Here is a 25,277-nt window from a genome sequence, read left to right on the forward strand (position 1 = left end):
TAAGTACCTGACTTTTTGTTCTCCTCCCGTGTTTATCTCAAGGTCCCCAACGTTAATTTCTGCTTGAATATAGTACAAATATAGATAGAAATAAAGCACGGTAGGATCGGACGAGATCATATCCTATACACATGTACATTGATAATAAAACCATAATGGGCGATAATAAATATAACTTGACGGTTGGGAACAGTAAGACAGGCACTAGATGTGCTCAGTGGGGAACTGTACCACAGCCTGCGGACTGGAAGGCAGAATATAACTAGCTTGTTTGGATACGTCTTGCTTAATCCGTATACCCTGTTCAAGTTCAAAGGCCTGATCGGATTACCCATAGTCAGGCGCTGGGAGCGGAGAATTGTCAAGGACGACTTACCGACTGCCCCTGTTGGTTCGAGCGGGAGAAGTTCTGATTTCAGGTGGTGGACATCAGCATCGCGAAGTCGCGAGGGATCAAAGGCGAAAGAACACTCACAGGCCGGCTGCGAATGTTGACACCGGATGGGAGTTCGCCGGTCCCCGTTGGAGCACCACCTAGAGGGCTGCGGGCGTTGAGCGTTGACAAGAGGGAGTTCGTGTACAACTTTGACAGGCCGAAAGCAAAAAGGAAGTTCCTGTAGGAGGCCGACATTCAGCGGTGTCCGTTGTTTAGAATAGGGCAATCGTACATGGACAAGAACTGCTCAACGAATTGATGAGTACCTTGTCTGTCAAGACCTGAGCAGAGAACGGCTTACGGGAGCGAATGCACACAGGAAGGCATTGGTGATTGCGGCCGCAGATGTGATCAGGCCAGTTTGCACAGTCACTAGAGTAGTGCGAAAACGGTCAATAATCACGGTGATGAACCCGATAATGAACCCACTTCGTATGACTTTGTTGAGGACATCGTCAGTGGCTTGGAACCCTGTGCGCCTCGAGGACTAGAATCTCCAATCAATACATCAGTGCTATCAGAGGCCGGGAAGGCACTGACCAGGTACCATACGAGGGCAATGGTGATAATTGCATCCCCAATGGCAGAAGAAACAAGCCAGAGATTGAGGGACCATTCGAGTTTCGGGAAACCAGCAAATGTCTGGACGATGGCCACGGAGGCGCCTGATCCCATGCCTCCGACTAAGGGAGGGTATACTGAGTGAGGAGGTTACAAAGCGAAACCAAGGTGAGGTCCTACCAAAAGCGGCCAACGATGCGAGAGAAATGACAATCGGCACCCATATGGACCTGCTGATGATATAGATTCGACGGGCCATGAAAAGCTGCACTGGAGTCGATAAAAGGACCTTGACAAGTCGTAAGTCGTAAGCCGGGTGAACACAGAATCACCAATGGGGACAGCGTACCGTCATAATGGGATCTGGAGGTTTATGTCGGTCAGGTTTATGTCGGTCGCGCACTATCTTACGTTCAACACTTACTTGCAGCGAGAACTAGCAACGAAAGGTATCAATGCAATGGTTCATGTCTGCGGGGCACGACTTACGCTTCGGATACACCGTCTCTACCCCACGCTCACCTGCGTGGAACATGAGTCTGAAGAATTGCAACAAATGAATTTGGACAAACCTGCGTGAGTTACCATTGGAGTATAGATCATGGCGATGTCGATCCCCATGATTATAGTTTCGAGCACGAACATCCACAGGACCTATAGGTATGCTATAAGCAACTCGTAACGCATATTCCCGCAGGCCTGTTTTTGTGGGGCGTACGAACCAGGTAGCGGGTCCATTTGGGATCGCTGGAGGGTTCGTATAAGGAAATTGAGTAATCGTAAGTGGCGCTTGTGCTTACGTTCTGTAGGACTGGTAGTAAATGGCCGCCTGGAGCACGAATATCTGTGGATGGTGACATCAGCACGATTCACTGCTAGGGTAATGATAACATTACCCCATAGAGGATAGACTCGAAGATAACGCCTAAGAGGATAGGGCCGAAGCTAAACAATAGTCAGTAACGGTGATAGTACTACGCGGTTGTTGCAGGGCAAGTACTTTAGCAAGTGCTCAGACTCGGCGGCTGGATCGGACATGTCACAGAAGTGAGGGGGGAGCGAGCTGTCGACTTTGTGAACCACGGTGGCCATTTTAATGGGATATCCAAAAATAGATGGAAGAACGGAACGACCGGGCTCCTGGGTCTAGAAAGATGCTTTCTGTGCGCTCGGTGTAGATCTGACATCAATCAAGCTGATATGAAGATGGACACAGAAGAGACGGGAAGGACATGTGCGTCAAGAAGGGCATAAGAGCACGGGTGTATCATTTGTCCTTGTCAATCAATTAGAAAACTTAACATTGAAGGACAGGTAGGCGTTGCAGCTCCGAAGACAATGGTTTCATGGTCTAAGTGATCCCCGGTGCAAGTGAGTTCTCGGAGTTTAGTGATGGTACGATGGTCAGGGGGGAATTCTTGATGATGGCTCCTCTGAGAAGATGGACCGTCTCCTAGTGAATAGGACTAGAAGAGCCCCGAACCGATACAATACTAACTTGTATGAGATGTTTCTCCTTCAAACCGTATGATTCCCACTAGTCTGAGACACCAGCAACGAATTTGACTGATAATGAGAAGATCGTGAGTACGCATCCACGTCTAGTAGATGGCTGCAACCGTACCACGAATGGCGGGCGGCGTCCGAATGCACCGCCTTGACAGAAGCAAGGCCCATCTGCTGGAAGACGAAATTTACACATCAGCATGAGGCGCGCGTTGAAGAAATCTTCTTCGTCCATCCGCTGAGTGGTCAAGAAATTTGGGTTTCTGTTCCCCAAGTCGAAATCATTGTACGGTGCGCTGAATGTATATGTTGGAACTCGTAAGGTCAGATTCACCGTCAGATTCAAAACCGCGCAATCCTCCCACGTGCAGGGTCACCATACAGGTGGGTAAAGACCCATACCGGTGCATCACAAAGTGTGTATGGTGGTGGCACACGGTAGCGATGGCAGGTGCAGACGTTGTTGACCATCAAAATTACAACCTTTGAGCGTGAGATTACAGTAGCTTAAAGATTATATACAAACCAAGCACTCCTATCTCCTAAGCCCTCAGGCTCCTCGCTTTGAGTGTTTGATGCTCTGAAACGAGCCTTCGTTTGGTTTTGCCGCCACAAGTACATGAGGTTGAAGGCTGAGAAGACGACCATCAGGACAGAGAAAACCAATAAGGTGATCGTAGCTTTTGTGTATCTTGGCGGAGGGGATAACGAGCCTAATAGCCAAGTAGCGAGGATGCCGCCTGAGTTGGTCATGATAAAGCCTATGGCAATGGCTGTAGCTCGTCTAACATGCGGGGCAGCGTTATTCGCACTCCACGTAGATAATGCTGGAGCAGAACAATATGTTCCGGTGATGGATAGGAAGAGGCTACCATATTGTACTGACGATGAGGTAGAGCCTATATTTGATGAGCATCAACATCAAGCGGCGCTAATCTGATACATGAACTCACCCAAGTACATGGCAAACCCAATTACACAGAGTAATGAACAAAAGATGATCGTGAATCCGCGGCAATGATACCGGTCAGATATATAGGCGATGATACCGGAGGTGACGAAAGCGGCGGCGAACGGGGGAACACTCATCAGTTGTGCACGAGTGGCGGTATAGCCCAACCCCTGAACTATAGATGGAGCGAAGCTAAGATAACTTCGTCAAATGCATCAACTCGGATCAATTCATTGGTACTCACTATGCCAGCGAATACAATATACACCCTGTAGATATAATCAGCATGTCGTACATCAATGTTGCCGCTGAAGAAAAGAACTTGCCAGCAAAGAAAAATGTGATTGCAAGGAGCCAGACTTGTGGTAACATGAATGCCCTCCCAACCTCAATCCAGCTGAAGGAGTCGGATTGATCGTTGCCTATGGAGTTATCTTCTCGTAGCTTCTCCATCACGTATGCCTTCTCTTCCTCGTTAAAGAAACGTGCATGCTCAGGCGATCGAGGCATGAAGAAGAACGAAAAGACGCCGAAGACCACTGTGAATAGACCCTCCAAGATAAAGATCCAGGCCCACCCGGGTCTATTACCGACGCCATCCATGTTGATGATACCGAAGGCAAGCAAACCCGAGAAGGCTCCAGAAATAGAGGCAGCGGAAAAGAAAGCAGAGACACTTTTGGACGTATTGAGTGAGATTGAAGTCACTGTAAGGAAGAAATGTATACACACCGACTTTGGAGTCGTTGTCGAGGGTAGAACAGTGATAAATAGAGGACCAACCCCGGGAATACGCCGCCTTCAAAAAGGCCTAAGAAGAATCGACATGCAAGAAGTCCAGCATAGTTATGGACCACCCCTAAGAAGCCAAGAGAGCTTAACACAAGCACGTAGACCGCCAAAGATATAACGCTACCTTGGAGGGTGGTTATGATCCCCCAAACCGTCAGCATGGCAGGAAGCATCAAGTTCGGGCCCACGACCTGAAACATTTAATTGAAAAGTAAGAAAATAGGTGAATGCACATGCACCTTGAGAAGTAAATTCGAAGGCAGCTCAGCCACGATGTAAGGCCTATGAATTCTTGATTATCCATCATTATGTAGACGAAAGTCTACTGCAACCTACACGTATGTGACAGTGAGCGCAACACTGTACTGATCGATACAACACATCAGATAACTATATATCTGAGCTGGGTATATGGTTACCTGGTGGTTATTCATCTTGAGATCCCTTTGAAGGCCCGCAACTCGGGCGTTTCCCAGATTTGTGCGGTCCTGATACAACATGAAGTGAGATACCGAAGCATGCACTCTTTGCAGGAACTCACCAAGAATGACAGGAAATAGAACATAGCAATGACTGTGGGTAATCGATTTTGTGTTACAAACTTCGATTGAGGCAGAGCGTCACCTACTAGGAAGGACACATAGGTCCAACTTCCTCCATACGATACGCTCTAGCTTGGAGTTCAGGAGGAGATTCGACTTGCCACTGACAGAGTTACTGCTGCTATCTTTCTCGCAATCAACCTGGGTTGTCGAAGAACGGGACATTGCCTTTTCAGACATTGCGACTCTGCAAGCCTCCACAGCGACCGTAGTTTGAGAGGGACGAAGAGGGGCACAATCCGAACTCTAACTGGCATTATCGGACGTGAATAAATAGCACGCCCACTCGCGAAGCTTCGCGTGATGTTACGCTGTTGAACCACGAGCTACCGGTTCATGGGAAAGCACGACTTCTGATGGCAATTTACCGATGGATTCAATTCTCGATACTGATGATGGCCCAGGTCGTTCCTGACGCCGATCTGCTTTTAGTGGCTTCAATCGCTCCCGGCACTCCAGAGTATCGCGCATCATGGAAACAGGCAGAGATTTCAAATTTCAACGCTTGAGCGCTTGGGAAGTTGAACTCAGGAGCCTTTGATCAGGAGTCAGGAGCCACCAAGGCTCTGAAGCTCGGATGCCTGATTACTGAGAGATCTACCGGGCGGATCAGGTCGGTGTAGTCGTTTAGGTTGTTATGGCGTAGCAACGAGTTGGCACTGACTGGGGAAGGGAGCCGTATGGGATGGTGGCCCTGAAATGCTGCAATATGCAATGTCCGCATTTGCTTTCTCCACGGAGTCCACTCTGTCTCCGGTTAAGCAATTCATCTACATATGCTTCTATGGCCTGACCGAACGGCGAGTAGACGGACAACTGACAAGGTATATACAAGTACAAGATGCTTCTACTGCTGGATGTGATAATTTGGAGGGTCTTGAGTGGACTCCACATCTTTGGTGATCATTATGGCAAGTCCCCCGGGTTCTGTGTCGCGGCTTTTGGGCGGGTTGAACCTATCTAATGTGGATTCCAACTCATATAGTCCGCTAACCTCCTGATAGACGCGAGAGCGTACAGATGCCAATCAATTAGGAACATCAGCGCATGGGCCATGCACAAGACATGATTCAACGAACCAACGGATTCGCGATGCGAAATTGGCTTGATGCATAATTTCCCGCCTGAGGAACAAGACCGCTTGATGAATGACAAGTAATGCCGTGCAGCGATCGTGCGTACCTCTCTACTCGTGCCCCGGGTTACACCGCCTGTTTCATTCCCAAACAAAACGTTATGGTGTGTGTTGGCATTGGCAGCTTTATTCCAACCGACGCGGGCGTTCAAGGTGGACAGTAGGGCGTTGGTGTAAAGCTTTGACAAAGCAAAGTCCCAGATGAAGTTACTGAGAAAATGTCAGCAAAAGTTACTGGTCGTAAAGGCAGCGTGAACATACATAGTTGTGCGCTAGACTGATGTAAATAAACAATGATGGAGAATAGGCACTTGGGGACGTACCGGAAGTGCCAAGAAGAAAATGACATCCAGAGCTGCAAAGATGGCGGTTATCAAACCGGTTTGGATAGTTACTGAACAACATTGTAGGTCAGCATAGAAGAAAGGTAGCTCGCGAGCTGTGATCACCCACATCTTATTATCCTATTGACGGCATCGTCCGTATTGCTTATTCCTGTCTTTCGACGAGACTACAAGAATTCCGACTTAGCTGATCGGTGAGGGACACCGTATCACACGCACCAAGCTAAAGGCGAGCGATGCTGTTATGATGACATCAGCGATAGCGGACGCAAGTAGCCAGGTCAGCGCGGGCCAATGAAGCTCAGGCTTGCGGTCAAATCGACGAATGATAGTCACAGTAATCCCAGTCCAGAACCCGCCACCCATAGAGATGAATGCGAATATACAAATGAGACCAGCCAGCCATTTAGCCCTGCTGATGATGAAAATTCTCCACGCTACGAAGATTTGGATTGGGGTGGATATCAGAACCTGAACTGAGTTAGGACACGACAGTCGAGGGGGAAATCGACAGGGCTTACTGTGACTATTGGATCTGTGTAAACCGAAAGTTGAGCCCATCGTTAGAATAGGTATCACGAAACCTACCGGTGGCGAGCACTGCAGTCAACCGTGATTAAAGCCGGCTGAGCGAACAAAGTCGTGCTTACTGATTGGGAAGAACGTCGTCGCCTTGGATGTCTCTGGTTCGAGAGTTGTATGTAAGTAAGATACAGACACTGTAGAGCATGAATACTTGCCGAAGTTGAGAATAAGTGGTTCGTACACCATGACGATATCCAGGGCACTGTTAACAGTCTCTGCTATAAAAAGGTAGAGCATCTAACGCCTTGTTAGCCGTTGTTCACTATATCATGGATTTCACGCACGAAGTACCGTAGCCACGCTGCATCCCTATTTGAGTCGTGTCAGTGCCTCATGTTTGATCAAAAATCTAGTTTATAAACGAACTTCTTGTATGTCTGATAATATATGAATGACTAAGCTAACGTTTGAGTGGGGTGCAGCCCTCCTTTCGGACTAGCTTTACCTGGACGACAAGAATCTGCAGCTTTGTGTCAGTGGCAGACAATTGCAAATACTACAAGACCAGACGCACCCCGTACAAAATAGTATTGAAAAGGACCCCAATGAGCATGGGTCCGAATCTGAGTAGATATGTGTGTCAACTGTAAGCTGGCCTACCGAGGTGAGATGAGAAATGCCAACGCACAGTAGCTTTGTGGAGGGCATCTTGACAATAAAGCCTCCTCTGCGAAGACCAGCCGGTTTTCCTAACTATATGAATAGCTGCACTCAATCGGACGGTGGGCGTCACGGATGCCGTCGTGGGGTAATGGCGCCCATGAATACTGCTGCTGCTGCTGAAATTTATCATAGCGTATTGATCGGCTAAGGTTGACGTTGATGATGGGGTCCATAAGACGTTCAAGCGTGGTGGTGTCGGGAATAAGCAGGCAGAACCGGCGTCCGAGGAACCCACTTTCAGGCTCCAAGCGCAGCATGTGTGTTATCCCCACCTGGAAGGGTGTTACAGACACAAACAATTGGAAGTCTAAGGGCCTACATTAGGTTGTACATTGAGGCCGCTGTGCTGGGGCACCTCCAGCGGGAAGACAGTGCATATTATGAACTAGCCCGACATTTCGTTGTAAGGGCCGAGACTTAGAATGACGATGTTCTCTATCTCGACAAGGAGGATAGGATACCTATGAACTGATCATTAAATGTTGTAAACCGATCACGGTAAAGCTATACGTTGGAGTTTACGCGTTTCCTTTCAGTGACAGATCAAGGATGTCATGTTGTGGATTGATTCTTCCGACGACGTGTGATAGCTCGGGATCCATTTCAAACTGACCTGCAGTGAACTACGGTTCGGAGTTCAGTAAAAGTCTTGCGAGCATTGAATTATCACTGACAGGCTGTGGATTGATTTCATTGATGGATTTACGAGAGTTTCTGAACTGAAACTGGATAAGTACGATAGTTAAGTCAGTATTTGGAACAGCAGCGGGCGAAGTTCACCCACTCTGGTGTTTGTTATCACAAGCGAAGTGGACGTTTCGTCTCCGAACAAGACATTGTGGTTTGCATGGGGGTTAGCAATCCGATCCCATCCAGTACGGGAATTCAGTGTTGACATTAAGACGTTTGAATACAGTTTGCCTAGTGCGAGGTCCCATATGAAGTTTCTTGAAAATCCGGGGTTAGTTTATGAAGCTGACCTGTTAGGGAGCACGTACAGTGTTGTGTGCTTAAAGACAAGACCCAAGTCAGTATGTTATTGTTCGAAATACGTTTCAACACTTACTGGGGATACCAGGAAGAAGACGACATCCAGTATCGCGAATAACGCACTGATTTGAGGGTTATTTGCTTGAAATTCTTGTAATTCAGACAGGCCAACTCACGTTATCATCCCTGTCTGAATGGTGACTGAAAGCATCGCTCAGAGGTTGCGTAAATGTCGCATTTTGTACTCACATCGTATTACCCGTTCAATGACATTGTCCGTATCTTTGAATCCCGTCTTCCTTTTGTACTAAGGGACCTATGATGAATCGAAGGCATAAACGAACGGATCAAGCCAACTGACCAGACTGTACACCAGCGTCGATGTGATGAGAGCATCCGCGATGGCGGATGCAAGGAGCCACGTCAATGCGGGCCAGTGCAATTCTGGCTTGCGAGAGAAGACGCGAATTGTAGCGACGGTGATGCACGTCCATATGCCACCCGCTGTGAGAGAAATATATTTGTCAGTGGGGCCATTTGTCCCGAAGGAGTCTTGGACTAACCAAGCGAGATGACCCCAAGAATACAAATCAACGCAGGCATTAGCCATGACCTACTGATAATACTGATGCGCCAAGCGACGAATAATTGGATTGGCGTAGAAATTGCTACCTTCGTACGCGAGTGGGTGAGAGGTGCCATAACGATAGGTCGGAAACATACTGTGATTATTGGATCTGTGAAACGAAGGAAGGTTCAATGAACAACTACTCGTGACGATATGGAGGGGGCAGTGTACCAGCAGCAATCACTGAAGACATGTCGGGTTCAGCAGGACAATGACGCGGGACCGGAGTGACTCACTTGTGGGGAAATACGTGATTGCGTCCGGGGTACCTGTAGAGCCACTCGTGAACATTGGATCGCATACTAGGTGGCACTGCATACCGAAATTCAGAATCAATGGCTCATACATCATGGCAATGTCAAACACGGTATTACATGTCTCAAGGACAAGTAGGTATAGTATCTAGAAAGGAACAAGTCAGTGTCGTGTTCATATTCTTGATTGTAGAGGCGGCTCACGAAATGTCTAATCCATGCAGAGTCCCTGACGGATGTTAAGCACAGACATGGTTGGAAGCGGAAATTCCGATGCGTACTTATATGTTTGAAAGTACAGTAGCATCTGGCGACAACGTCGGGTCAGATGCAGGTTTTCTGCATGGTAGTTGGCTCACCTGAACTACCAGGACCTGATAATCCATTAAAATGCTTCAGGGCGCGTGGGGTGCTGAGGACTTACTCCATACAGGATGGTATTGAAGAAAACACCAATGAGCATGGGCCCAAATCTTCAGCTTGATCAGCGCAGTTGACATGGAAATCGTGGACGACATACAGGAGTTTTGCGGAGGGCATCGCTGCTGGGCTGAAGGAAGGGAGCGAAGAAGGGGCCCCACAAAGAAAGCGTTCCCGATAACACCCCAACCGAGTGTCTATCATTGTCATTGCGAGCAAAGGAACAATCAGTCCATTCGGCTACCGCGCGCAGAGCGCTGATTGCTGTGAGAAGTTAAAGTCATCAAATCGACCATCACTGACCGGTGACCACTCGCATCAATCGTAGGGTTTACTGAGCGTAATTTTGATGGTACATGGGGTTGCGAGGGAACGGTCGTCTACTTTCGGCAGCTGAGTCTAATGTCCGCGTGTACAGTTGCAACATCTGCTCAGTTAGTGCCATCATTGGGTACGGGTGTTCTTGGTTCCAAAGGAACGGCCAGAACTGTGAGACGATATTATACGGGAAGAAAAGGTACAACGTACTATTACAACTTATCTACATCAAGCATCAAACCTTCTGTAGTTCCAGCGCCTTGAGGTGATCCATACCACAAGCCCCTAGGTTCCAGTTCTTAACTAACCTGTACTTCCGAGACTTGCTGCAGCCTTCTACATCGCACTTTGCTGGAGAGGGATTTGGCGGTCGAGCGGGCTCTGGAGGCTCCGGTAGGGCAGCAATGGGAACTGAAAATGAAAGTTGCATGTTGGCATTCTTTGAGCTAGATATCCACCTGTACGTGTTAGGAGGGGTCGGTGCACGAGGCGGTTCCGCTGGTTCAGCATCGGGGTCGGCAGCCTCGTCGTCTCCAGCGTTGTTCTTGTCCTCAGTATTTGCAAGCGCGTTCTTCTTGCCTCTTGGTCGTGTTTGCTTTTTCAGCAACCGGTTGATGGTTTCCATCTACGGACCTCCTTGTAAAAAGACGCGGACGCGGACGCCGCCACACTCACCTTCTCATCTTCAAGTTTCTTTTCCGTTAGATTCCTTCGTTTCCGGGCGGTTTCTTCCCGACGCAGAGCGAGCTCTGTCTCGTTAAGCGTCTTTTTCTTCTTCGAGCCTTCGTCTGTGGGATGTCAGCTAGGATCCCCGAGGCCCGACGAAAAACTCACTGAGAGAGACGTGTGATGGGTCTACAACGCTGGCCAGCACCGCTTGTCGCGTCGTCATAGGCTTGCCAGAGGGGTTGTACTCGGTTTCGTCGTCTTCATCCTCCGACTCTATGTCAATGTCTATACGTACGTGAGCTCAGCCAACTTCAAGTTGTAGGATGATTAACGAACCACGGGAGGGACCGCGTCGCGAACTAGCCTTAGAAGGTCCCACATCGTCTGGCGCGGGTGTAGGCGTCGCTGTAGTTGGCGTCGAACCCGAATGGGCGGGGAATTTAATCTTGATTTTCAGCCGTGGTTGAGGAGGGGGGGATGGCTCCTCTTCGTCTTCTTCTTCCTCAGCAGCACCCTGCATTGTCCGCCGCTGAGATTTAGCCCTCAAAGACCTGGTGAAACTGAACGGATCACGCACCGACTGTATCTCATCCTCCTCTGAGGAGCGCTCAATGTCAAGCACCTCTGCTTCGTCGTCCATCGGGGCGTCGGACTCGCCTTCGTCTGATATCTGCATGTCTTTCGTTACGTATGGAAGGATAGCCAGGCGGTGAGAAGCTTTATGGGGTTCCCAGGCTGTGGAAGTTCTTACCTTGGCCATCACTGGAAATCTCGTCGTCACTGTAATCGGGTACGATTGCCATGGTATTGGACAATGTGGAGAAGGCAGGAGTACAGCCAGTACTGAGTAGCTGCTCAAAGCAGAAACAGGGGGGCTGCCGTCGATCACACCGACAATTTCCTTTTCAAGCGACTCTTTTGCCCGCCCTTATGTCGGGGTATGCGCGGCTCTATCACATTTAGTACTATACAGAGTTATTTTCTACGACGACATCCCCCATTTAAGTTCCATAGCCTCAGTTACCTTCGTCAAGACATGCTTCGTAGGTGTCCTCACCCAACCAGATCCGTCAGTGCAACTTGTCCAGATGCTTTTATGTTCATACTGCACTTCCTTCAGCAGCGGGCATACCCTTTTCCAAGTCAAGATGAACTCCCTCACATCGTCGTCAGACCCTGATCCAGGCCCCAAATTATCGTCGTGAATCGTGTATATCTCACGATCGAGGTTCCTCGTTTGCCCAATGTGTTGGTTGATCTCTCGGAGTAGAACTGGCTTGAACACGCGCACGGTATCGAGCAGTGGAAATTTGTGCAGGAAGTGGTGGCACATGCTAAGCAGCGTTTGCTGGCGGGGGCCGTCAGATGGCACAGGCACGAAACGCTGCAAAAACTTACCTCGGAGGGGTTATTAACGACGTACATGACGGCGAGCTCACGCAAATGGGCGAATTTTGAGGATATGACATACAGCACTTCGTCTTCCCAGGCTGGGAGGAGGAACCCGAGGCTCTGCAGCTCAGGCTGCCTCGTAGAGATAACCTCCATGCACGTAATGAACGGTTGGTGGTAGCGAAGGACGTCAGTGATGTTGAGCCGACGGAGCGGTCTGTTTAGCAGCAGCACCGCGGCGTTCATCGGCCCGGAGAACGAGGTTAGATTGGGCAAAGCTGTGGTAGGGAGGTGGAATGCATGGAGTTTGTGAGTAAAGCTAAGAGATTCGATAGTGGGCGAATTGCCAAGGAAGATGGCGAGCGCGTCGGTGTAGAGCCTGCGGGCAATGTTGTCTTGCTTAGGCCATAGATGTTCGTGAGGGAGACGTATCTCTACGTCCTTCACGTTCTGTGCAAGCACGTAATTGGTGGCTCCCAGAGCGTCAGAATAGGAGAAAAATGAAGCGGCCTTTCTCGTCCAGTCAATCTTGAGCGTTTGGATGGAAGCTGCTGTGCACAGGAAGTACGGGGTGAGGAAATCCATTGGTTGTTGTCTGTTAAACATAAAGCTGAAGCATTGTAGGGATAAATGAACGATTGGGAGATTGCTGAACGCAACGAGAACCTCATCAGTGTACGCGAGAGAGGGAAGGGTGCAATACTCGATGCAGAGATGCCGTAAATTCGGCAAGTTGAATATGGCGCGGTAAACGGACTCAGGGAGGGTGGTATCGAAGAAGGTGAGTTGGTTCAGATGGGTAAATGAAGAGATACGGGGGCCCATGAGCACGCTAGATACGCAGAACGGGTGAGCACCAGGGGCTCGCTCATGCAAGTCCTCAACCGATGCATGGAGTAGAGTGTGGTTTGGGGGTGGTTGCGGAAAGACCTGAAAGAGAAATGGTGGCTCCTCCTCGGCTGAGTGATGACCAGTGGTATGGTGCTGATGCACAATATCATCCTCGGCAAAGCCGTTGTGGTGAGACACTATCAACGTACGGGGGACGTCGGTCATATCAGTTAGGGATGCCGACATCCATTCTTGGAGATTAGCGGCGGTATGGAACGGCTCTAACCATTGAATGGTTCGATAGAGTGGTCTGTGAGCAAGGGCGCGGAATCGTCGACAGGCAAGGATGAGCCGAGCAAGATCCCCCGGGGTTTCGACGAAATCAAAGATGTGGATCCATAATTCGTTCGGCAATGCGTGGTGATCCATTTTGGACCTGAATTCGCGGTTTCAGAGGCGAGCAGTAGGGGAAGGGAAGGAGCGGTGGCTCACTACTTGCGCCCCTCGCCAATATTTGTCCTCTGTACAAGTCTCTGATGTATGTACGTTGAATGCTACCTGGTGCCGGTGATGGGGTAGTAATTCGGAACAAAAGCTACTCCCGCCATTGGAATATCGTATATCAGGGGTGAAGTACCCACGGTTACATAAATACTCCCACATGCTTTTGGCCCCTATATTTTCCGTTCAAAGATTCATATACATAGCTCATCCAAAGCTCATCAATTGCGTGGTCGGTTTATTAGAGCCTTGCTTCATGTGTTGGGACTCGACTGAAATTAAATTCTCACTAACTTAGAGTTACATTAGAAAGCCTTGAAGAACATTAGATATTGATCGTCAGAAGACGTCTCTTCAATTGATTGCCTGCGGCTCAGTTACTTACACAAATAATAGATAAGATTGATTGTACGTTCACACAGTCACTATTTACTTCACACGGTCATGAAATGCCTTTCCAATTTAGACTTCAACCTTTTTTTCAAATTTCTCAATGCGAGGTCATGCCTTCAAAATTTCGCATCAGATATCGCGATTATCGCTACGATTTCTCTACCTGCATCGTCTGCCTCGCCCAGCTCTCTACGTAGCGTCAAGATCGTTCACGATGGACCCCATCACTCAGTCTTTGGCTGCCTTGTCCATCAAGGCGACCGTGACACACCGTGATGCCGATTCGCCTGCAGCATGGCGAGACGCTCTCACTTCGACAACTGGAACCCCCGAATCATTTGAACTCATCAAAACCCTTGTTTTCAAGCCGAAAACAGCCAAGTCAGCGACCCCGGTCCCCGTTGTCGTTGTCGCACGCGAGGAGACGGAAACGAACTCCGGCGCGTTGGGGAAGAAGTTAAACTTGAAAGAACTACGCTTGGCCAATGAGGATCTGTTGAAAGACTTCTTTTCTTTGGATAAGAACTCGCGTGAGTCGCGGTTGAGCTCAAGATCGCCACGAGCGTGCTGATCTTGTCCAGTTTCTCCCCTGGCTTTGACATCCAAGTCATTTCCGAACGTTTTGACCGTCCTTGACGCCTCTATCGCTACATCATCTTCCCTGTTTGCGCTGCACGCTTCCTCATCCAGCTCTACGATTTTTGTTACCGGCCAGGATATTGTCAAGTACCTTCGTAGTCTTGAGACCGACGATGTCAAGGTTCAGGAGATCGACTTTCAAACTCTATCCGTCGCGAGTGCGCCTGGAGCTGCAGCACAGACGTCTAAAGCTCCTGCGAAAGAAAAAGAAGACGCCAAGATCGAAGGAGCGGTCCAGATCGCCATTGGTGTCAAGAAAGAGGTCGACTTTGCCGCTTGGTATACGAACGTCCTGATCAAGGCCGATATGCTGGACTACTACAGCGTCAGTGGGTGCTACATCCTCAAACCTTGGTCGTATAGCATCTGGGAAGAAATACAAGGTACATAGTGATGGTTAATCGGAAGTCTAGTTCCTTACTGTAAACTCTAGGGTGGTTTAATGCTCAGATCAAGGAATTGGGCGTGCAGAATTCATACTTCCCTATGTTCGTATCAGCAAAGGTTTTGGAGAGAGAAAAGGACCACATCGAGGGATTTTCTCCGGAGGTCGCTTGGGTTACTCGCGCCGGCCAGTCTGAGCTCGAGGAGCCGATTGCCATCCGCCCAACATCAGAAACCGCCATGTACCCCTACTACGCCAAATGGATCAAGAGCCACCGTGATCTTCCACTGAAGCTGAATCAATGGAACAGCGTCGTCCGCTGGGAGTTCAAGAACCCGCAACCATTCTTGCGTACGCGAGAGTTCCTCTGGCAAGAGGGCCATACCGCGCATCTTACGAAAGCGGAAGCCGATACTGAGGTTCGCCAGATCCTCGATTTGTACCGCCGCGTCTACGAAGAGCTCCTCGCTGTCCCCGTCATCCCCGGTATCAAGTCTGAGAAGGAGAAGTTTGCTGGTGGGTTGTACACAACGACGATCGAAGGCTTCATCCCTACCTCTGGACGAGGTATCCAGGCTGCAACGTCTCACTGCCTCGGCCAAAACTTCTCTCGGCCAGAAATGTTCAACATCTGCGTGGAAGACCCAAATGAAAGGGAAGCGAACGGTGACCCAAAGAAGCTGTACGTATGGCAAAACAGCTGGGGTTTATCCACTCGTACAATTGGTGTGATGGTGATGGTCCACGGTGATAACCAGGGTCTGGTGCTTCCGCCGCGAGTGGCGAGCATCCAGGTGGTTGTAGTGCCCTGTGGAATTACGGCGAAGACGACGGAAGAACAGCGAGCGAAGATCAACGATGCTTGTGACGAGCTGGCGAAGACGCTGAAGAAGTCGGGCATCAGGGTGAAAGCTGACCTCCGAGAGGGATATACGCCAGGATACAAATTCAACGACTGGGAACAAAAGGTGAGTGTACGTGACACGGTATATCACTATTATCGACGTTGTGGTGTTATAGGGTGTCCCTCTACGCCTTGAAATCGGGCCGAACGACCTTGCTAAGGAGCAGACATTGACTGTGCGTCGGGACACAGGGTTAAAGAACCCTGTATCGCTGAAGGATATTGGCGCGACGGTGTCGGCTCTTTTGGAGACCATTCAATCCGACATGTTCACTCGGGCGCGCGACACATATTTCTCTCGATTGAAACCAGTGACTAAGTGGGACGACGTAGTGCCAACGCTGGACGACAAATGTGTTGTTGTGATGCCTTGGTGCGAGGTTGAAGCATGCGAGGATGATATCAAGGAGCGCAGTGGGCGATCGTGAGTAGATTTCTGATCAGTCGGTTGGTGTTGTGACGACGCTCAAACACCCGCTAGGTCTGAACCTCAAGACGAGCGTGCGCCATCTGCTGGGGCCAAGTCGCTCGCCATTCCCTTTGACCAATCGCAATGGCCCGCCATAGAGCCTGGCACAACCAAGTGTCCTGCGTGTGGCAAGGATGCCAAGAGGTGGACGATGTTCGGCAGGTCATATTAGATGTGAAGAAAGGTAATCAGGGTATTCGCACTATCTATCCGTTGTATCATATACTTTTGCTGAAGTGTTGCTTGAGTTTGGAGTACGCACATCCAGAAAGTGTCGCTGTGAACGAGGTAGATACGATCCGGTTAGGTCGCCAGCACAGCCTATAGAACAGCAGCAGGTGCGGGCATGATCAGTCTCACCAAGCCGAGGTCATGGTCGCGATTGGGAAGGCACGCACCTAGCCGACAATAGAAGCCTTAATTACTTCAATCTCGCTTATCACCCTCTACATCTATCGCACGGACTTTCTATAACCTCACTCCTGTATTTTGTATGCAGCCTCGACGTGGTGAGCGACGACCGTCAGTAGAAGAGTCGCCAGCCGCAATGAGCGAGACTTGCACCATCGGAAGGCCTGCCCTCGCCACCCACGCGGTATCCTTCCCCGTAGAGCCCTTTGTTCAATGTACCAAGCGGTAAACTGCACGATCGGCCTCGCAAACAGAACCAAACCGACAGCCCTCGGGAAATCGTCCTTATTGTACCATGAAGTTTTGACTATTGACTATGAAAGTTGCTGTGACTAAGGAATCCCTCCAAAGAAGAACCTAGATCTCGAGGCGCCGAGGTATTGTCTAGCAAAGATGACAGCACATTCCACGGTAGACGTCACCGCCGAGATAACGCATTGTTGACCAGTATTAAATGATCATATGAGAATTTAAAAACAAGGAGGTACGCGGGTACGAGTGTAGAATGCTACTGAGGTGAAACGAGCCGCAGTTGACGTTCCCGACGTTGTATGAAGTGGGCTAGGCTTTGTTAGTTGTGGACAGAAAGTCCTATTTATGCTTTCCAGTATGGCGCCACGAGGTGGGATTGGTTTTGAGGCCAACAGAGGGCAGTATTCCAGAGAGCACAGCCTTCTAGGACGGGTTGGCGAACCAGTCCAGGTGCAATGAACCAGCTGTGGCCGAAGAGCAGATAGCAACCAACAAGATTCGAGGGTATAGTGGGTTAGGGTATCTGGGCGAGTTGTAAGAGGACGTAGAATCGTACAAGCGAGCTATCGGTTGAAATGGGGCCCAAGGCCTGCTTATGATCCTCGCAGTACCGTAGAAAGTACACATACATAGTTTCAGTCCCTTTGCAAACTCGAAAGTGCCGGCTTACCAGCCGACCCCTTGCTTGAAGCTGCGAAAATGTGGTAAAATATGCCTTACAGGAGGAGGCACGTACACAACTCGTATTCAGAGGATCAGTGAATGGGAGGTTTGCAACGTGAATTCAAGCGCTCTTTGTGTTCGATCTCGGGGGCATTTGAAGCAATCATTCAATGCGATGGACACGCCCTGAGACGGTCCCTGTAGTCCACTTGAACACATACCACTCCTTCCACGCAAAGCCGTTTTCCAAAACGTCAAAGCTTGAGGGAGCGCTATCTGTACCAGTCGTGTACCAGATCATCTTCCGTCCCCAACAAACTAATTGTTCCTCGGATTCATGACTATGATACTACGAGCGACACACATTTTCCGTATCAATTCGCGCTGACAATTGTCCCATGAACTAGATATCTGACGCGCTACTAATGTACAGGCTACAGACTCCAGAGAGAGTTCCTCGCTCAATCGACCACACAACATACAAAGTAGTGCATGCATGGCAACGGTATGGTGTGAACACTTGACTGCACGCGACTAGCAACTGCACTCAACAGAGCCAGGGGACTAGTGATTCACAAAGGAACTTCTGCAGCTACTTCTCTGACTTTTTGGGTGAGCAAGTTCGTTTGCTCCGTAAAAGTGAAAGTCGGGTTTTCCTTCTAGTAGATTGCCAGAAATCCCAAGTCAGGAAAACGTTTACTTATAATAACCATGGAAAAGCAGTTGGGTTTGGAGTCAGCTAACTGTTGTCAACGTCAGCACCCGCTGTCCACTGTCCACCAGGTCTACGGCCAGTGTCTGTGTCCGGTCTAGCGTCGACGAGGCCTACACAACTCGAAGCTCATACAAGTTCACACGAGGTATGACATACAACCCTTTGCGCACTATATCACGATGCCTTGATAAGTCGAGTATTTCAAAAACACGTACATAAATATCTATGATTGTTTTTTATATCAGTATCCGAGCGGCGAATCCAGATTTACAAGACCAGTACAAGACTTACAGCCATGGGGAGATGTGGCTCGGGCGAGGCTCGGGGTGACGTTATCGTTGATCCAGACTTTGGTTTTCATCCCGCAACGGCTATGCTAAATGGACCAGGGATATTGAGTGCCAGATAGAATGCTCGACTACTGCTGCAGCGGTTTCCGACACTGTGAGATAATGACATGCCTAGTTGCGTTTCTGACGGGCACAAGTACATCCACAATACGGACAAGAGTGACAAAGAGCCCCTGTTGCCATGGAAACGAAAGGAAGTGAGACAATCGGAGACGAAAATGATTTTACGATCACCGTCCGCCGATAGGGCTAAAGCCGTGGGCGCTAATCAGTATCGCCCTTCTTCCGAACGCACCTAGGCGTACATCGTACAAATTCATTTTTCTTTCTTACCACCACCATCATAGCGGGGGAGCGTCGCATTGACTGCTACTCTCTTTGCTGGCCGTACCACTCATTCTCTGGCGTCGTCGAATTTCATCAGCCGCCATGTCTTCACTCGTACCCTCACCACAGGACTCGTCATCTCATATGATGAAGACAACAAGGGCTGGCCGACCCTTCCACCGCGTGCGTTGAACTATACGCCCCCTTCGCCTGTACCTAACGTTTGGCTGCGCTTCAGGGAACTATCGAGCTATTTGGAATACTAATGATGTCTATGCAACTGAGCCTCCACCGACAGCACTTTCGTTCATTCCCCAACTCATTCACCGTGTGAGTAGCTTATCTCTTGGCGGGAAGGTATTGAGGAAGTTGACCTTGGAGCAGCGACGAAGCCGTTGAACACCTGAAGTCCGTGCGGTTCTCTCAATGTACCCGGGGCTCCGAAACAAGCGACCCGTTACGAATTATGACAACGACTAGAACGTTTACGTTCTCCATGACACGCGACATGGCTCGCGCGATAGTTCAGCATTTCATCGACGCTAGGCTTATAGAGAATGCAACCGATCCTATGCAGACCTTCGTGAAGGACCGCGGTATCTATACCATCAGCCATAAAGGCCTCCATGTCCTCGAGCGATTCACCGCGAAGAACGGCGTGGAATACCCGCAGCTTCCCATCCTCCTAGAAACCCAACCGATATGCGTAAAACTGATACAGCTGCAGAGACGATCAGAAGATGATGATATCGTGATCACAAGACCCATCATTCATGCACTCTTCCGCCGTTTTGCTGGAACTCGACCAAATTATATTTCCAAGAAAAGCGGGGACCAGGATTTATTTCAAAAACTCCACGAGCGCTCGAAAGGCATCGTCCTGAAGGATTTTACATCGACAGGCAAGCAACGCCACAAGCACCGTTGCTGCTTTTCCGCGGTCAGTGCGATGGAATGGATGTGTGACTTCACATCGGTCGTTGGCAGAGAGGAAGCAGCAGAGATTGCGGCCCAATTCTGTCGCTTCAGATTGATATCGCTAGTGAGCGAGGACGTGCGGGACGAAGACGCCATTGTCTTCACCGTCAGAGGATCAGGTCCGGACGAAGAAAAATATAGCGTGCGCCGTCTTGCTACTATGGCCCTTATGTCTTTTACTCACGATGTCAAATTTAGCGGGGGGAATTTGTGTGCAGTCAATCGGCGGTTTATACTGTGACAGACGAAGGGCGTCAGCTGCTTCACTGGAACGCCACACTTCTCTCAACTGTCATTGACAGCCTGAAATCGAAGTCGTCATCGTCCCTCGCTACGTCTGAATCAACGAGAGTTGATCATGATGGCACCCTTGCCGAACGACGTAGTGTGAAGGAAAGCAACTTTACCCGCCTTCGTTACGTCCTCGAAAAGCCAATGCTTCGTTCGCTTTTCCGTGAATTCCTCCGTGGCTCGTACTGCGAGGAGAACTTGTCGTTCTGGCTGGATGTCGGTGACTTCAAGCGCAAGTTCGCCGTTACGTCTAGTGTCAAGGTAGCAGATGATCAACCAGCTGGTGGCAAGTCTCACGGCCAAGAAGCCATGGAAAAGCATCACGATTACCTCGTGCGCCTTGGATTCCGGATATATAACAACTACTTGGCCCCATCTTGCCCCGCCGAACTGAGTATCGACTCTAGGCTACGCTCGGATTGCGTCAAGTTCTTAGACGAGGTACTAGCGACCGGACGGACAACCAAGGCATTCAGTACGCAGCTAGAACCCGAGCACAAGTCCGCCTTCGATACATCACAGCTACAAAGGATGATCAATCAATACGAGTCTATTTCTGCGAGCGTGTTCAAGACGATGGCTTTGGATTCGATACCCAAGGTAACGCGCTTCGCCCCTCCCTTCTATTACCCATCTGCTAATACACACTTCCCTCAGTTCTGCGACTCACCCACATATATCGACGCCCACAATCAACTAGAGCTAGAGGATTCAGGTAGCGACATCAAATTCTTGACGCCTTCCGACGAAACACCAGATCCAGACTTCAGCGGAATATACATCAGTGTCTCGCAACTGGCTGGCGAATCCAAATCCGGGAAATTTGTATAATGGGCTGCCGTTTGCATGTGCTTTCTGCGATCCGCTTCCGTCGAGCTCGCCATACGATCCAGTCGCACTAACGTTCACCCTCCAGGGCTTTCATACCAACGCAACATTTCCATCATCTCACCTTGTCACCGCCTCCCCACCATCACCCCTTGTGTTTGTAATGCAGTCCCTCCTCCGTTTCACACCTTGCCGACAATCGTTGTTATCTATCCATGCCCTCATCAAGACCTTCTGATCTCACGCTCTTCCAAAATGACTTTTCTTGAAACAATCTCCCTCTTTATCTTTACTGTAGCCCTTCGTTCATCCATTGGACTTCTACTGTTATTCATAATGCATTTATGTCCTCGGCCCTTGGCGGCTTAATATATTTCGGTATTGTACTAGTGTAACGCTTGTGTGGTCTTGTCCGGATCCCCGTAGCTACAGCCTGGCTCATTACCATTACTATCGGTTGCTTCTCTATTATAATACGTCAACATCTTGGTACCTATGTATTTATGTATTTATATCCGGAACCTTGGAAGCTTGGAACTCAGTAAACTGCTTCGCGTTTGTACTAATATGAAAGCTCTCGTTAGCACAATTTACATGATGTTATAGTTCAACCGAGAGGTGACTAGTTGACTCATTATGAGCATCTAGAATCCAAGATAACCGAAATGAATGAATGAATGATGCGTTGTGGTTTCCAGTCTCTTTACATATTGTCTGAAAACAGTGTGTACATGTAGACGTACTTGCAGCAGAAATGTGGTATGATAGATCAAGATCCCAGAAAGAAAGTACCCAATGAAGGTACCGCCGGAAGGCCCCCGATGCCTCTATGCTATGGTCTCGTGGAGACTCGGAGAGCCGTGGTATGTAGAAATACAGGGCTATGCATTGATAGCCCTCTCGTCGCCGTCGTAAATGCTGAAGTCTCACTCTGCTTCCGCTTCATAATCTTCATCGTGCCCGTCAGCCACCGATCTTTTCGATGTGCCCCGCTGCTCCGAGACGGTCAACCATGCTTCAAGACGCCGCCCAAGCTCACCGCCACGACCGCCACAAATATCCCCGGACGTATCCAACATCTGCTCTTTGTCCTTCTCCTTCGGGAAAGGCAGCTTGGACGTTGTCTTCCGCCGCGCAGCTTGCGTTGAAGCGAGCATGGCTTGGAGCTCCCCTAATGAAGATTCGCTTTCTCTCGATTCGGGCGCCAAGGCGGCTGAATCTGGAACGGGATCTTCGGGCTCCTTGAACCACTCATCCTCCATGTCTTCCGACCCGAGAATACTATCCGCAAGGCCTTCCTCCCAACCGTCCCATTCAATGTACCTGTGTGCCATGCGTAGACGGGTTCCAGCGTGTTCGTAATACAGCCAATCCCGAGCAAGGGTTGTGTAATCGAACGTCTTTCCCGATCTCGGAACAGTTACTGTGGACTTCGTGGCCCCTAGCCGGGCGACGGATTCCCTAAACAAATTCGCTACGAATGGACTTGACTGAAGGAATGCAGGAAGATGGGCGCATGCCCACAACGGTCTAGTGGTCGTTGATTCCCAATCAATGATACACGTCTGCAAGCGGAGGTTACATCAGATTTCCGGCTCATGAAGACATATGTCAAGACGTACGATTTTCGTGTTATCGTGGGCGTCAACGAACACGTTCTCCAAGCTGAGGTCATGGCAATCAAGCCCAAACTCTTCTGAATTATCACGTCGCTCGAGTGCAGCCGTCAGACGTGTCATCAACTTCATGAATCTCTGCATCTCCGTTCTCACTCTCTCCTCGCGCTCTGACAGATGCGCTACCAAGAACGTGCTTCGCTGCATCCGTCGGTAGTCCCTGTACATAGCGTCTCCAGGCCCTTCCCATTCTTCCTCACTTTCCTCGAGATCATATTCGTCGCTGTCGTCACTTTGGTCATCTGGGACAGCGCTAAGGTGGTGATGCCGTGAAGAATGGATTTCATCCGGGTCAAGATGAAGCCGATGAGGTGCAGACTTTCCTTCGTTCTCCCGAATGACGCCAGAAATCTCCCGGTTAGCGCAGGCTTCGAAATACGCGGAAGCTGATGCCCAAGGGCCCCGATCGAGTTCTCTTGTAGATAGATCACCACGCCCAGAGCCGAAGAAGGGCCAAGAAATGATAGGACCGACAGTAATCTCTTGGGAAGCGGGCTTAGGTGTGGGCTTCTGCAGTTTTCGCGCGACTGCAAGAGAAAGATTCGCTGCGTTGTTGACCGGCAAGAAGGGGAACGAAGTATATGGATGCTCAGAAGCGCGAGGGGTAGCAGCGGAAGAGGGTTGCACCACAGTTCTGTTAGCTGATGAATCGAAGTAAAGAGATCCAAGTTGGGGGAAGCGGTGAGCGAATAGGGGTATTATAAGCGCGGCCAGGTTGTCAAGGAGTTTCACCAGCTCGTTATAGGGCATGGAGTGGTACACTCGGGATAACGGAATCCCGGAAGCCTTCGAAGTGGTCCTCAGCCATATGTCACAATCAACACGCGAGGTCGCATCGCACTTACCTTGGACATTAAGATATACTCGCCCCCTAGCCGATTATAGGGATTAGAATCATAGTGATAGACGGTGGGTACAGGGATGTTCGTGTTCTCGCGTAAGTAGCTCATGGTTGCGACTTCTGATTCTGTCTTGAGACGCGGCATAAACCTCCGTGCCACTCGTGCCACTAGCTCAGAACGGTCAGCCAGTGTAACCAGATACGCCTGAAGATGCCAGTTAGTCATCCGGAAATGTTACGGCGGGATAGCGCAGCGCTCGCCTTGTGAAATGTGCCTGACAAACGGTGATATTGTGAGCAACGGATACGTATCCCGGTTGCCGGGGGACTCACCAGAGCTGAGGAATGAGATCCTGCCGACATCAACGCCCACTTTTTCTGTGACAACGTCCTTCAGAACTCTTCTGTCGACCAAGAACGGCGCCGCGCCATGCATAGCAGCATCTGCCTTGGCTTCCTTCCTTCGATCTTCGTGTTCTATGTCCCAGTCCCACTCCAGCTTGGGCGGAGGGGGCGGGGCGAGTGGTATGGCCATGATCGATGGGTTCTCCTTGAAATCGGGGGGATGCGGTAGACGGTCATCCTTGATCATGGCACCAAGGGTTTTATCTTCGCGTTTGTAGACCGCGTCCAGACGTTGTGCAGGCTTATCAATTGAGTCCAGACCGTACGTGAGCTGCTGACCGTTCAACGGGAGAGAAATGGCGACGGCCGTTGAGTTCCACTCGTTCAAGGGAGCCAGGAATTTAGAAACACTGTGATTGTGAGATTATGGAGAATATGGCGTATCAACGCGACGTACTTCGAAGAGTGAAGTTCATGATCAAAGCCAGTATGATATTTGGTCTTGTTTGTCGATCCCGTAATCTTGGCACATGCGACCCTTGCTGACGGCATTATGGTGAGGATGATCTAAAATCGTGAAGGGGGACGTCTAAAATCTAAGTTCTAAGAGGGAGGGTTCCAAGGAAATTACAATGCACCATAGACCTTATATACCGATATCAAAGAAGAGATAAATATGCCTCTTGGCAGCGCCGAGCCACACCATACCGAGGGAAATTACTGCAAGCTGACAGAAGAAGACGGCCGATACAGCTGGGCTAGTGGGACGGAGAGGCAGGCGGAAGGATGCCCTCCCTTACGGAGAAACAAACTCGATGATATCTCGGTTACGCGAATGAGCACATTCCAACTCCGAGAACCAACCCGACCGGGCCCGCTCATGGGATACACATTCACGCTGGTGTGCTGCTGATACGACTGAAATAGATCAAGGTAGCTGGGGAAGAGGAGCGCAAGCGCCAGACACTGTTGAATACGACTGAGCACTGGATCTGTCGGCACCGATCTCGTCACCAGGCGCTGGTGCCGTCGATCTTGTGTATATGTATCTAGTTTGTAGCGTATCCTTGGCCACACGCCAAGCCATGCACGCGTGCAGGTAGAGTTTTCTCTCCCAGGAGTGTACACTTGCGGGCTTAAGGCGGCGTATCCGACGCTATGGAGTTGGAGGTGGGACATGTATACATGAGATTTAGCTCATGAGAAACCTCGACAGCGGTCCAGTCGTGTC

At 49.8% G+C, this 25,277-nt stretch overlaps 9 protein-coding genes across 9 annotated transcripts; 2 read left to right on the top strand and 7 right to left on the bottom strand.

The window, feature by feature from the left end:
- Positions 1–204: 204 nt before the first annotated feature.
- PC9H_005946 (uncharacterized protein) lies at positions 205–2,035 on the bottom strand (the record flags this gene model as incomplete). Its single annotated transcript, XM_036775503.1, has 16 exons — positions 205–318; positions 377–409; positions 476–614; positions 669–679; positions 738–808; positions 866–923; positions 977–1,119; positions 1,178–1,286; positions 1,347–1,360; positions 1,422–1,433; positions 1,487–1,519; positions 1,570–1,651; positions 1,720–1,744; positions 1,798–1,841; positions 1,894–1,942; positions 1,998–2,035. 16 exons carry the CDS (start codon positions 2,033–2,035, stop codon positions 205–207), a joined length of 975 nt encoding a protein of 324 aa, XP_036631522.1.
- Positions 2,036–3,010: 975 nt separating this feature from the next.
- Positions 3,011–5,029, bottom strand: PC9H_005947 (uncharacterized protein; the record flags this gene model as incomplete). Its single annotated transcript, XM_036775504.1, has 11 exons — positions 3,011–3,402; positions 3,457–3,647; positions 3,700–3,724; positions 3,782–4,131; positions 4,188–4,314; positions 4,372–4,438; positions 4,487–4,529; positions 4,584–4,612; positions 4,667–4,735; positions 4,789–4,820; positions 4,876–5,029. 11 exons carry the CDS (start codon positions 5,027–5,029, stop codon positions 3,011–3,013), a joined length of 1,479 nt encoding a protein of 492 aa, XP_036631523.1.
- A 667-nt stretch (positions 5,030–5,696) lies between these two features.
- Positions 5,697–7,833, bottom strand: PC9H_005948 (uncharacterized protein; the record flags this gene model as incomplete). Its single annotated transcript, XM_036775505.1, has 16 exons — positions 5,697–5,846; positions 5,929–5,973; positions 6,032–6,194; positions 6,246–6,256; positions 6,308–6,378; positions 6,438–6,495; positions 6,548–6,799; positions 6,850–6,863; positions 6,917–6,928; positions 6,979–7,150; positions 7,198–7,222; positions 7,280–7,308; positions 7,359–7,373; positions 7,428–7,476; positions 7,542–7,602; positions 7,647–7,833. The coding sequence occupies 16 exons, from the start codon at positions 7,831–7,833 to the stop codon at positions 5,697–5,699; spliced, it is 1,314 nt and encodes a 437-aa protein (XP_036631524.1).
- A 261-nt stretch (positions 7,834–8,094) lies between these two features.
- PC9H_005949 (uncharacterized protein) lies at positions 8,095–9,988 on the bottom strand (the record flags this gene model as incomplete). The annotated part of the gene is made up of 15 exons (XM_036775506.1): positions 8,095–8,199; positions 8,251–8,301; positions 8,361–8,523; positions 8,575–8,585; positions 8,643–8,688; positions 8,743–8,767; positions 8,816–8,873; positions 8,928–9,070; positions 9,431–9,463; positions 9,515–9,596; positions 9,653–9,677; positions 9,730–9,755; positions 9,808–9,822; positions 9,873–9,921; positions 9,969–9,988. 15 exons carry the CDS (start codon positions 9,986–9,988, stop codon positions 8,095–8,097), a joined length of 852 nt encoding a protein of 283 aa, XP_036631525.1.
- Positions 9,989–10,421: 433 nt separating this feature from the next.
- PC9H_005950 (uncharacterized protein) lies at positions 10,422–11,658 on the bottom strand (the record flags this gene model as incomplete). Its single annotated transcript, XM_036775507.1, has 6 exons — positions 10,422–10,811; positions 10,862–10,974; positions 11,021–11,140; positions 11,192–11,369; positions 11,433–11,533; positions 11,607–11,658. The coding sequence occupies 6 exons, from the start codon at positions 11,656–11,658 to the stop codon at positions 10,422–10,424; spliced, it is 954 nt and encodes a 317-aa protein (XP_036631526.1).
- Positions 11,659–11,837: 179 nt separating this feature from the next.
- Positions 11,838–13,507, bottom strand: PC9H_005951 (uncharacterized protein; the record flags this gene model as incomplete). Its single annotated transcript, XM_036775508.1, has 2 exons — positions 11,838–12,203; positions 12,254–13,507. 2 exons carry the CDS (start codon positions 13,505–13,507, stop codon positions 11,838–11,840), a joined length of 1,620 nt encoding a protein of 539 aa, XP_036631527.1.
- Positions 13,508–14,186: 679 nt separating this feature from the next.
- PC9H_005952 (uncharacterized protein) lies at positions 14,187–16,541 on the top strand (the record flags this gene model as incomplete). The annotated part of the gene is made up of 5 exons (XM_036775509.1): positions 14,187–14,502; positions 14,554–14,994; positions 15,045–15,964; positions 16,017–16,324; positions 16,382–16,541. 5 exons carry the CDS (start codon positions 14,187–14,189, stop codon positions 16,539–16,541), a joined length of 2,145 nt encoding a protein of 714 aa, XP_036631528.1.
- Positions 16,542–19,189: 2,648 nt separating this feature from the next.
- Positions 19,190–21,187, top strand: PC9H_005953 (uncharacterized protein; the record flags this gene model as incomplete). Its single annotated transcript, XM_036775510.1, has 5 exons — positions 19,190–19,270; positions 19,326–19,417; positions 19,472–20,207; positions 20,264–20,956; positions 21,014–21,187. 5 exons carry the CDS (start codon positions 19,190–19,192, stop codon positions 21,185–21,187), a joined length of 1,776 nt encoding a protein of 591 aa, XP_036631529.1.
- A 923-nt stretch (positions 21,188–22,110) lies between these two features.
- On the bottom strand, positions 22,111–24,598 carry PC9H_005954 (uncharacterized protein; the record flags this gene model as incomplete). Its single annotated transcript, XM_036775511.1, has 6 exons — positions 22,111–22,749; positions 22,807–23,646; positions 23,706–23,906; positions 23,963–23,976; positions 24,035–24,456; positions 24,504–24,598. 6 exons carry the CDS (start codon positions 24,596–24,598, stop codon positions 22,111–22,113), a joined length of 2,211 nt encoding a protein of 736 aa, XP_036631530.1.
- Positions 24,599–25,277: the final 679 nt, after the last annotated feature.

Source organism: Pleurotus ostreatus, assembly GCF_014466165.1.
Source record: "Pleurotus ostreatus strain PC9 chromosome Unknown scaffold_4, whole genome shotgun sequence".
NCBI classification, from domain to species: Eukaryota; Fungi; Basidiomycota; class Agaricomycetes; order Agaricales; family Pleurotaceae; genus Pleurotus; species Pleurotus ostreatus.